General features: G+C 33.2%; 1 protein-coding gene and 1 non-coding gene across 2 annotated transcripts; both read left to right on the forward strand.

Moving 5' to 3' along the window:
* The first annotated feature begins 3,315 nt into the window (after window positions 1-3,315).
* Window positions 3,316-3,388, forward strand: TRNAR-UCG (transfer RNA arginine (anticodon UCG)). Its single transcript has one exon. It is a non-coding gene; the product is annotated as a tRNA-Arg (tRNA).
* Window positions 3,389-6,204: 2,816 nt separating this feature from the next.
* Window positions 6,205-6,603, forward strand: LOC149182288 (UDP-glycosyltransferase 86A1-like). The gene has a single exon (XM_089414512.1). It carries the CDS (start codon window positions 6,205-6,207, stop codon window positions 6,601-6,603), a length of 399 nt encoding a protein of 132 aa, XP_089270638.1.
* Window positions 6,604-12,500: the final 5,897 nt, after the last annotated feature.

Genomic DNA, 12,500 nt, shown 5'->3' on the forward strand with positions numbered 1-12,500 from the left:
TGTAATTGATGTGTGGCCAAGCGACATGTAGACGATGAAAGACAATGTTTGTGGTTTTAATGGTTTTTTTAGCGCTCTTTCTTCTAACTTGTAGATGACTTCCCCATAGTGCATACTCATAATCGGTAGGCCAAGAAGAGCTTGGAAAAATTGTTGAGAAAACCTAATATATTTCATTGATTCTTGATTAAATGGTCACTATATTTGATATATGATTTTGGGAGAATAGGTCTTATTAACCAAGTTAGCTCTCAAAGGGCTTCTGGGTCACGAAATTGAAACTACATTTGGTTTCTAATTTTGGAAGAATAGGTCCTCTCGACCAAATTAGGTCTCCGAGGAATTTAGGGTCACAACATCCGTGTTGTAATGAGATAAGAAGTTTTTTCATATACTTAAAAGGGGCATGAAAGGGAATTTAGTACCCGTTGATTCTTAATGCGAGTGGTTGCGTTATTTCATGTCAAAACTATGTCCCCTGCACAAAATCCCTGCAATGTGATCATATTCTTTATCTTGGGCACATAAATTGGCTCCTTGCAAACCTTGGGCAAGACATCAATGGTAATTCTCTAGTTATTTCAGAGAGGAACTGTGTCTATGGCGTCCTAGACGTTACTAAAATGCCCTCTCCCATCCTGTTCCAAAACTAGCACCTTACCACCCCCGATCTGCACCATAGAAAACCTAAAACGGTTTATAGTTCAAAGAAATTTTCTAGCGTATGTTTATCTGGGCAGGATGTGGTAAAGATTATAGCTACAAAAATATATTGCAGTATTCAGGATGCCATTTTGGAACAGAGTAGATTGGGTCATGCACCGTTTTTAACCATTTTTTAATCAGATAATTTGGCAGGGACTCGACAATTCAATTGGTTGGATGAAATGGCCTATTTTTGGAGCTCCGGATCAGATTGTCGGAATCTGTGTCCTAAGAAACATAGATTGCTACTGGGCTGGCACAACACGAGGAAATAGTGTTGCAACTTACTTGGCATGTTATCAGAATGCCGCAGTATACATTTCGGCACATTTTATTTTTCAATATGAATCTTATCTATCCATGCCCATGTAGAATGATCTACGATCTCTCGAGGGTCAAACCATCTTTTAAAAACAATTAAAAGGTCATACAAGTATTCAGTTTTGATAAAAGCATTGTTAAGGCTTCGACAGAGCGCAGGAATTAATTAGTTGGAGCCATTTGTGAGCATTAATTAAGAACATTGAGTAGCAACGAAGACGAGTTCGTGAGGAATAGGTGGGTACAATCTGCATTGAATTGTTTTGTTAATGAGAATAAATCGCATTAGATTCTCACACAGAGTTTAGTGGGTATGTGTTGTTGTATCGGGTTTTGTAGGTGGGATACTGCAGTGCGGCTGACATCATCTTCAAAGAAAAATAAAAAACCAAAAATAAATTATGAAAAATGTAGAAATTTGTTGCAATTTTTTGTACGATCTGAACAAAAATAAATTATGAAAAATGTAGAAATTTGTTGCAATTTTTTGTACGATCTGAACTAATATTAGTATTGATCCTATATGTCACTGTTATGTAATTACATAATAATAGATAGAGGAATAATAAATCATACACTGAGTATTAGAATTGAGATTCAATTATTAGTTATTAGAATGGTCTAACAATTCTACTTTTTAGATCCATTGTATTTATATATATAACCTTTTTTTATCATACACTGTCTAAAAACTAGAATAAACACCTTTTTAGTCATTCTTAAATAATTTTGAAATAAATGTTCAACATGTTTAACTTATCTTCTTGTTATTATAATCATGAAAGGTCACTTAGTAATGTCTTCTTGTTATTATAACCACAAAAGGTCACTTAGTAATGTCTTCTTCTTATTATAACCATAAAAGGTCACTTAGTAAACAAAGTGCAACCATGTATATCCATGGGCATATCAAACTACTTTATAAATTCGGGTTGTTCTATTTTTTTTTTTCTTCTAAATACTCAATGGTATAATTTTTTTATAAATGTCAATTGTTTTTATAAAATTTTATAAATCATGTCCAAAAAAAATGTGGTAAATATGTGTAACTATATATAATATTATTAAGAATTAACAAGTTATAATATTATTAAGAATTAATATATTTCAGATTAAAATTATGAAATCTTTTAAGTTAAGAACATTTTCTCAAATTTTATATTTAAAAAGAAGTTTGTTCTTCTATTAGATCCAAAATTGAAATAAATTTATATCATTAATTTCCAAATTCTAAAAATAATAATACAATTGATATTAACACATATTATCTCGATAAAATTTTTTGGTTCACAGATACCTTGGTCATTGGTTGGTCGCTACGTCCACAAAAATATTTGAACTGATCAACCCCGAAGGGAATCGATTTGGGTGGCCACTACGTCCACATAAATATCTGAGCTGATCAACCCCGAAGAGAATTGAGCCCTGCTATGTCCACGGAAATATCTGAGTTGATCAACCCCAAAGGGAATCAAGTTGGGTGGCCACTACGTCCATGGAAATATCTGCGTTGATCAACCTTGAAGGGAATCGAGCCCCATGGCCAATAACTAGGCCTAACCCCAAGGGCTTCGGGGAAAATTCACCCTGTGACCTCCCGATCGGCGAGGCACTAATTTAACCAGTTGAATTAACCCTTGGGGCTTCATATCATCTCAATAATATATTAAGTATATATATAATATGTAAATTTGTAAGTCTAACATAAAAATAATAATACAATGGATAGTAACCCATGTAATCTCAATAATAAATTAAGTATATATATAATGTGTAGACTCAATAATAAATTAAGTATATATATAATGTGTAGATTTGTAAGTCTAACTTAAACTTATCTCTTTCAAATTTCAATCCTCAAATAAAGTAAGAGCATTCTTTTAAAATTACAACTTCGAGTTACATTGATACGACATAATACGAAGGAATAACATTGTGAAAGGGAAAGGTTAACACAGAGCTTTAAGCAAATTGAAGGCAACCCTACGCATATACACACGGGGATATTTCTCCTCTCTCTTCTGTGTTTGATGAGCTTTTCTTCCAATTCCTTGAAGCCACTCTAGTTTGTTTACATTCTATCTCTAAACTAAAAATGGTTGGTGTTGATGATTACCAAGCAAGCAAGAATGTCAAAAATGTTAGTGTGTGAGAGAGTTGTCCACTGCACAGTGTAGTGAATTGATTGTTCTGCTCGGTGAACATCAGGAGCAACATGAGAACCCCAACTAACGGTCAGATATATATGCTTCATTCTCCCTTCTACTCAAAAGGCGAGAAGAATGTATGGCGCCCGTGGCCTAATGGATAAGGCGTCTGACTTCGAATCAGGCGATTGTGGGTTCGAGTTCCACCGGGCGTGTTAATTTTGGGTCTGGACTGCGAAGCTTGTAATTTTTGGGTCGGGTTGTATCAAATTTTTATAGCGAAAACAATCAAACCGGCCATTTGATTCAATATTAAATTTCGTAGGTGTCGCGTTTGATTCCTGCGGATGGTTGCAGCATATTTGGTATGTACCTATAAATGTATAAAGAAAAAAAGAGGGTCCATGATACTTCTGTAGGGAACTAGCCTTTTTCATTCAAAAGAATTTGTGTTAATATTGTAGGTGATTTAAAATTAGATGGAAGAATAACATTCCACTGTGTTAATATCGTTATATATATTTTTTGGTTCAATTTTAAATTTCATGATTTACAAAATACATTACGATACACTAATTATCAATTAAATAACACTTTTTAAGTAGTACTTAACTTATATAATTAATAATAAATTATGATAAATAATAAAATATAATATATATATATTTAATTATCAATTAAATAACACTTTTTAAGTAGTACTTAGTTCATATAATTAATAATAAATTATGACAAATAATAAAATATAATATATATAATTTAATGGATTAAATTAAAAATAAAAGATTATTAAGTTAAGTTTATCAATGAGTGGTAGTCAAAATTATTTAACTAAATCATAATAAATATATCTCCACCATATAATTATAATTAAATAAATTAGGATATACATGACACACCAATCACTAATTAAACAACACCTTTAAGTGATAATTTATATAGTTAACACTAAATATTAACCAATAATAATATATAATATATATAATTTAGTGGATTAAATTAAAAATAAAAAATTATTAAATTAAATTTATCAATAAGTGCTGGCTAAAATTTATTTCACTACATCATAATAAATATATCTCCACCATATAATTATAATTAGATAAATTACAATATATACCTTTGAATCAATTTCAACCTATTTAATCGTTGTAGTGTTTATTATTTATTCACTAAACATACAAATTAAAAAAGGTTATAGGATGATCCCTTTTCATTTTTTTTTGGTTTTAAATGCTCCCGTATGTTTCACATGTTGAAATGGCATGAAAAAATTGCTATTTCTAATTGTCATTTTAGGCCATTTCTCATTTCAAAGGGCAACTCATTTTTCAAGATCACTTCTCATTTCTCAATAAAGTATCTTTTTTCTAATGTCATTTTTTAATCGTTAGAGACCCTTTTTCTCTCACATGTTACTTAGAATGCTATCAAAATTACAGGAGGCTTGCATCTATTGTCATCTCAGGGATTGAGAACTTGGATCTTCACATTAATATATGCCTGATGACCTTATTGCTTATTACTAAACCACACACATCTGATCACATCTTGTGTGATCACCTTAATATATGTCTGATCACCTTATTGCTTATTACTAAACCACACGTGCACACGTGCGAGCATACCAAGAGAAATTTGTGATAAAACTATTTCTAAGTTTATATGGGCTTCTTATTAATTTATTTATATATTTTAATATACTTATTAGTCCCTGCCTGGGACTATAGTGATCGATAGATCGTTGACCGCCTATTAATCCATTTGTTGACCATGTTTTTTTTTGCGTTATCATCGTTTAACCAATGTTTTAGAATGACAATTTTCGTCTATCAAAATTTTAACCAAAGTTTTTGGCTGGGCAAAAAAGAACCTCTTATTGCAGGCTTCGCTTATACCAATGTAAAAATGTGGTGACAAGTTATATTTTATCCAAAGTCTGGAAAATTGTGGTGACAAACATGAAACTTAGGCGCATGCAAAGTTTATTATATAGCTGCCACCTCTCACCTCTCAGGCAGCTGGCTACCACCGTCTGCCACCATCTGCCACCTCTCAGGTAGCTGGCTACCACCGCCTCTCAATTTCTTGCCACCAAACACAATATGAAATTAGTCTTTACCATCTGCGGAGGAAGGTTTCCGGTTACGGTGGTCGCTGTTGGTTATCTAAACACTCGGCTTCTCCTGACATATGTTGGGGTTTCGCAGTGCTCATGGCGCGGATTTCGTCCGCGATCAGGTTCTTCAACCGAGTTAAACCAGGTATATCTTGCAGAATGTCATCATTAAGGTTTCTCTTTTGTTCTTATTTGTTGTGTTATGGTTTTTAACCTCTGTTTCTCCTCCCAGTTGGGGTGGAGGGTTTTTTCAAAGGCAAAGCGTCGGGCGAGGAACTGGATGAGACCGTTGTTCGGCTCCCTGAACGCGAATAAAACAGGCCCATATGCTTTCTGGGTATTTACATTGTGCATGGTTCCTTGCTTGGTTTATGAGGTGAGCGCTTCAGCTCCATAGGGAGCTCGCTGTATGATTTATTTTGTCGAGTCTGTAATATCACAAGCTTTTGCTTAAGCTTTTTCGAAAACTGTAAACACTTGTGATAGTTAAGGTTTTCTATGCGGCCCTCCGGTCTTTATAAACTTTCTGTTTTTATACCGGCATGTCAACCGGGGTTTCATGTTTGTATATGTCGCCGAGGGTGGTGAATTTCAAATCCTGGCTGGTAATGGTTACATTCGTTTTTTGAAGACAGTTAAGAAAATAATATTTCTATTATGACTATAATTACAATGTTTGAATGTATTATTTTCCATCCTTATTTCAGAGCCGAAGTCTGCAATGGCAGGAGTGGCAGCAATGGAGGAGTGGCAGAAATGGAGACTCCTTTCATCTGCGCCTGCACCACAGAAGACAAGGCAAGCACTGAGAGCAGAAAAGACATGCGTGAGAATCGCTGCAAAAAACACATGATTGACTGTGAGAATCGCTCCAAGTGAGGTAAGTTTAATGGTTAATGCTCATAGTCCAATATGTTACCATGTTCTTCATCTGATTCGCAAGCATACATCAACAATGTTGTTCAAACAACTGCTTTAGACATTCGCTGTGCAGAGATTTCAAATAACTTGGCCATGGATTTTGATAGGTCTTTGTACAACGAAGGATTTTTACAGTTTACTCTCAATACAATGATGCAGCCAGTGGACGAAGTAATCGAGACGCTGAACAAACAGGAGGACAATCAAATTTCCCGCATCATTGCAGATTCGTTTCTGCCATGGACGGTGCTCATTGCCAAGAAATTCAACGTTCCTCTCATCTCGTTGTGGACTCAGTCCGCTGCATCGTATATAATATATTATCACTCAGATATGCTCATTTCCAAAGGCCATTTCCCCTGTAAAACCCACGGTAAGACTCAATCCTAAATACTTTCAGTAGACTGCCATTAAACCCCGTTTCTTTGGTTTATATTTAATTTGCTACTAAGGACTGAAATGTAATGCGTATTCCCAAAATAAAAAGAAAATAAAGAGATTGAGATTAGAGTTAAGGGAGTGGTAAAAAACAGACACTTATGCTAGGAACATAGTTTTTAAAACCGTTTTTGAAAACCGGTTACCGGTCAAACCGGCCGGTTAGCAAGGCTGCCGGTCTGAACCGGCCAAAAAACCCGGTTTGACTGGGCCTTTCGCCATTTTTCAGCCCTAACCGGTGAAAACCGGCCGGTTTAGGACAGAACCGGCCGGTTTGTATCAAATCGGCCGGTTCTGTCCTAAACCGGCCGGTTTTAGGCATGCCCACCAAAACATGGAAAACAGCGGATTTTTTACTATGGTTTAGGGAAATTTGACTGTGGTTTAGGGGTTTTTGACTGTGGTTGAGGCTGATTTTGATATCGACACCACAGGTTTGGATTTGTCATAGCCTATAGGTTAAGATTTCTCATGTATACTCCTTGTCTTTGCCATATAAAACTCCTCCCAATCCTTAGATGCTTCATTATATTAGACTTTGATGCTTCCATGTCTACTTTAAACTTCAGGAAATTCAGATGCCAAAGATAGCTCAGATCTTGGACAAGTATTATTGTTTCTAGTTGTCATAAAAAACGCCTTAAATCTGTCAATAAGTTAGGTTACAGAATTCCACGTTTTTGTACTTTAGATGTCACTGTCCAAAGAAACTCGGATGTCAGAGTTCTGATTTTTCATAGAGGTGTTATTTTGGATGTTCGCGGGGTAATGTAATTCAAAGAGTTTCTGATGTCCACAGGAACTTTCACATTAACATGTACAGTCATCAGAACTCCAGTGTAACTTCTCCTTAATTTCTAGTGAGGAAGTTCGGCCTTTATATCTGATATAACATAAGCTTTTTGGTTCTCTTTCAAAGTCTCGGCTCACCTTGCTATAGTACATAGAAATTTAGAATTTGCCCTGAAATACAGAGAGAGAAAATGCAAATGCCTTACAGGTCTTGAACAGACTATTTAAACCTTCTTATATTCTTATTCCTTTGGAGCACTCCTTGACCTCAGCACTTTTATGATCTTTGACTTCTCTGAAAATCAGACTTTTTGCTCTGAGCCGACATCAGAACCAGGATTAGTAGCGACATCAAGGAAAGGCAAAGAAGCAATGGAAGGCACTAGTCGTGCAGGTCGACAAACTCGTGCTTCCATTAGGTCCACTTCTATTATCATTGGTGGCATTGATACTGAGGTTGCAGATCAGGCTGAGGCATCCTCAGACTCTGAACCAGATGATGTCTATGTAGCTCCTGATGATGATCCTATGTCTAGCAGTGGTGATGAACTTGATGATTGATCATGTGTACAATGTAGACTTGTAGTAGGCCAATGGCCTCATAGCTTGCAACATTGTTTTTGGACTTTATAGGCCATTTAGAGCCTCATTTCTTATGTATTTTGCTATTTTGTCGATGATATGTATTGTATTGGGTGCCATTTTGATATATTCACCTTTACATGGTATATAAATGAGCAAACTTTACATATTTTGTCTCTATTGGCTTGGAATCATGGTTTTACATCTTAAAATAGTTTTGTTTCATTAAAAATTAATTATTTAATGTATTTTTGTAAAACCGGTTCGTTTAGACCAAACCAGTCCCAGTTAGACCGGTTCCGGTCGGTAAACCGGTTCATTAGGTGGACCGGTCCGGTCACTGGTTCCGGTTTTAAAAACATTGGCTAGGAATAGATTTTTTGTTTTGCTTTTGATGCTGAGAATAGATATATCGCTTCTCTTGAATTAATTATACATCTCCACGTAGAACACCTTGTATGAATGTATTCACATTGCATCAGAGTTGGTGTATGAATGTGTTGTACTGAAATCATTATTCAATTGCGTAGGAGTGAAGCAAAAGCCGTGGTTTTTTAATTTAATATATTGTAAATCAGAATTCTAAAATGGTTTTACATAATATTGAATTTATTAATTATGAAAATGAGGTGTTGTCTATGAGGATTATTTAAATTTAAATCTTTAGATTTATACATGAGTTTAGAAAAATATATATTAAATATTTGAAAATTAGAGTGGTAAGGAACCTGTATTAGATAAATATACTAGCCAAATTATATCACAAAAATACAAAATTAATTATTAAAAACCATATTAAAAATAAACTATTGAACTGTTGCCAAACAAAATTACTTTGTTCACTTGTTAAGTGACACGACATAATTCTTTAAATCTATAAGATATTCTCTAAATATTAGGCAATCACATAGATAAGATATTCACCAAATATTAGGCAATCAAACAGATAAAATATTCCCCAAATATTAGATAATCAAACGTTAAGATATTCCCCAAATATTCGGCCATCAAACCGATAAAATATAGAAGCATGAGGACGTTTCTCTTGGGGTAGTTAGGGTAGCTAGTGAATTTGTTTTCCTTACTGCACAACGTTTTGGCCAAGCAGATTGCTCTACTATGAGTAAGTTGGTTGTGTGGCCAAGCAAATTGCTCTACTATGAGTAAGTTGGTTGTGTGCCGAGGCCAGCGGTCAGCTCGCAATCCAACCAAACATAAACACGAACCATGCTGAAAAAGGAAGCAATGACAGGATTAGTTTCATCCTGTGGTCTTCTGACATACTAACTATGTGTTTGGTTTTTCTTGATGCCCTTCTAACACAGGTAAGATATTACTCCTCCAGTTGCAGACATTCCAATCCTATCGGGTCACCATGACACGGGCCGCAAACACACATGCTTAGCTAAGCTCACATGTCGATATCGTGCTTTTGTTAGACATTCCCTCATTCATAGGGTTCCTGCTACACATGTTATCACCAATTTTCTTACTATTAACTCAATAAAATGTGATTTCAACCCAGCAACAATATTGGACAACGACAACAATCACAATTACACGTAGTTGGTGGAACTTGATTTTGTAACTTGATTTTGTATTGTAAATTTTGAAAGGTTTCGAAAATACGATGAGCATAAGCTAAGTGAAATCCTTGATTTTACTCATATTTATTTAACTTTGTTAATTACAGTTTAAAAATGCTATAAGTTTTATAATTAATTTAAAATTAATATAAATAATAAAACATAAATCATAATAATATTTTGATTTTTGAAATTATTATAAAGTATGTCAACATATCTATTTAATAATGTGTATAAGAAAATAATGTAAACAAGAACCCCAAATAGCTTTTTTGAAAATTGTCGTTGATATGAGACTTTCATAATATTAGGGAGAGGTAAAATTTTATGTGTTCAATTTCTAATTGAAATACTTATTTTTTTAAATAAAATAAAACAAAAATATTTTATATTATAATAAAAAATTAAAATGAATATATATATATATATATATTGGTTAATTTTAATTATAAATATTATATAATATTAATAATATTATTTTTAAAGTGTTTTTAATGTTATAACTAAATATGAGTGGCAACAATTGTCACACACTTGCAACAACTGTAATACACACTGGGTCAACCCCAACCCCACGAGAATTTCTTTTCAGATAACTTGCTAATTTTTCGGTTATATAGGCAGGGACTACCGGGTGCATGCAACACTTGTTTATTTGGGAGAAGTTTGCGAACAAATTCATTTTTTTTAAAGTAAGAACTTTTTAACCTTCCTTTAATGAAAGGTTTTATAAACAGTAGCCTAACAATTATGCATTTTTGTCTTAAAAGTTATGGAAATTTTAGTCATATTTTGAAAATTCTGGAGAAATTTTTGTTTTGTAAATTCAAGTTGTCAAACTTCATAATTTTAGTTGCTCTAGAAATTTTTGATGGTATTGAATCTATTTCCACCACTAAAAACATGATTCAAACATTGCCTCTACAAGATTTTTTGAAATTTTTTTACCTAGATTCCTACCACTTTTAGCTGTTCGGACAATTTTTCCACCTCTGTAAATAACTCTATTTTTTAATACCATTTATTAAATTTTTTTATTTTTGTTATTTGCTTTTTACTAGAAGGTAATTTTTTTTAATAAAGTTGGTTTATATTATTTATGATTGTTTGTATTTCTCAAAAGGTTATAACATTTCAAATAAGGCTGATTTAAATTATTGTTCAAATGCTTTGGTTTTATGTCGATGGTAGATTTTGGAATCTAATATGTAAGGAGCAAAGTCAATAGTTAACTTTACTCTATAACCATTAGATACATATGTGGAATTCCAAAAGGACATTACGATGATCTTTTTCATATCTTTTAAGAGTCTCATCAACTACATAAATATATTTGGAATAACTCTCTTTTCTTTTTTAAAAACAAAAGTTTATCTCAAACACATGTTTATAAATTTACTGTAGTTTATCATTTTGCTTAAAAAAGAAAAAATCATGATTATTGATTCTTTGTATGAAGTCATATGTGGTTGATATTATTTTCTTTTTATTTTTTAGATTGCAATTATAGTTTATTATAATAAATCAATGATAACATTGTAATATTTCTATGAAACTAATGATAAACAAATTATAACATTGTAATATTTCTATGTGAAAGTTTCGTAGGATGTGATTATGTTTAAATAAAAATGAATTATCTTTTTAAATAATTATAATAAGTTTATTATTAATAATTTTATAATAATATAATAAAATAAATTATTATGTAATTTTAAAAATATGTATTTGTTATATATTTGAAAAATTATATAGCAATTGTTGCATGTATATAAATGCATATGCAATTATATGTAGTAGGTGGGAGCAATCTTCATTTGCATCTGAGTATTAAGTCTAGTATGATGACCAAATGAGCTCATAACTACAAGTATAATGAAGAATAGTGGAGTTGGACTATGGGCAATAAAATCTGGCTCATGATAACTTGAAAAATGAAATTATTCATGACTCTGTGTTGGGAATGTACAACCAAGGGAAACCCCAGGAGGGGAAAATTAATATGGTATCAACTAATGCACTTGAAAATTAGTTCTACTCGCAATGAAAATGGAAGAGTGTCCAGTTCCAACATCTTCAATTGCCCTTCAAAAAGCTTCTTGCTTGAAATTTATAGGACATTTTAGTTCATTTTCATCCAACAATTCCAAGAAAAAACCTGAATCTCTTACTACTATTGGTAGAGAAATATATGGGGTTCTATTTCCTTATTGGATTCAGAGGACTGGGGTTCTAGACCACTGTGAGCTTGCAAACTGAAAATGAAAGGTGACAAAAGAGGCTCTGAGCTTTTGTATTCGAATTTCTTGTTATTAGGTTCCATACTACTCGTATTTATCTATAATTGTTTCTGTTGTCTTGTCTTTTCTAACTTGTTTTTGCAGAGATTGGAAAGTAGTTGGGTTTCATTGGGATTTCACTGCCTCATGTCTCTCTATCCTCAGTATTAGCTCCCTTATGTTAGAGTTTTTATCTTTTTCTGTAGATGTTTCTAGTTGGATTCAAGCTATTTTACATTCCTTTTTCATAGGATTTTTTAATGCTAGCTCTAGGTACTCTTGTACTCCTTAGTCTCTGATTTCGCCTTCTTTGTCTTTAGGATCCTCTCTACTTTCCTCTTAATTTTCACTTCCCTCCCCCACTTCTTGGTGTAGATTTTCCCACTATAGATCACCTGGTAATGCAATGTACTAAAGAAAAACACTTGATCTACTTCTACAACCAATTGAGCGGAAGCTTAATTGAACATGAGCAACCTCAAGCATGAGCAGATATAACTGAGAATGAGAAGTAATCAACCATAACACAGAAGATATAACATTGGGGAAAGCACCAGCCTAAAACCCCAACTCTATATTATCTTACAAGTGGAAATCTTGTTCAAGTTAC

Source organism: Pinus tabuliformis, chromosome 3_2 (genome assembly GCF_031772625.1).
Source record: "Pinus tabuliformis cultivar Carrire ecotype Pingquan chromosome 3_2, CPIR1, whole genome shotgun sequence".
Taxonomy (NCBI): domain Eukaryota; kingdom Viridiplantae; phylum Streptophyta; class Pinopsida; order Pinales; family Pinaceae; genus Pinus; species Pinus tabuliformis.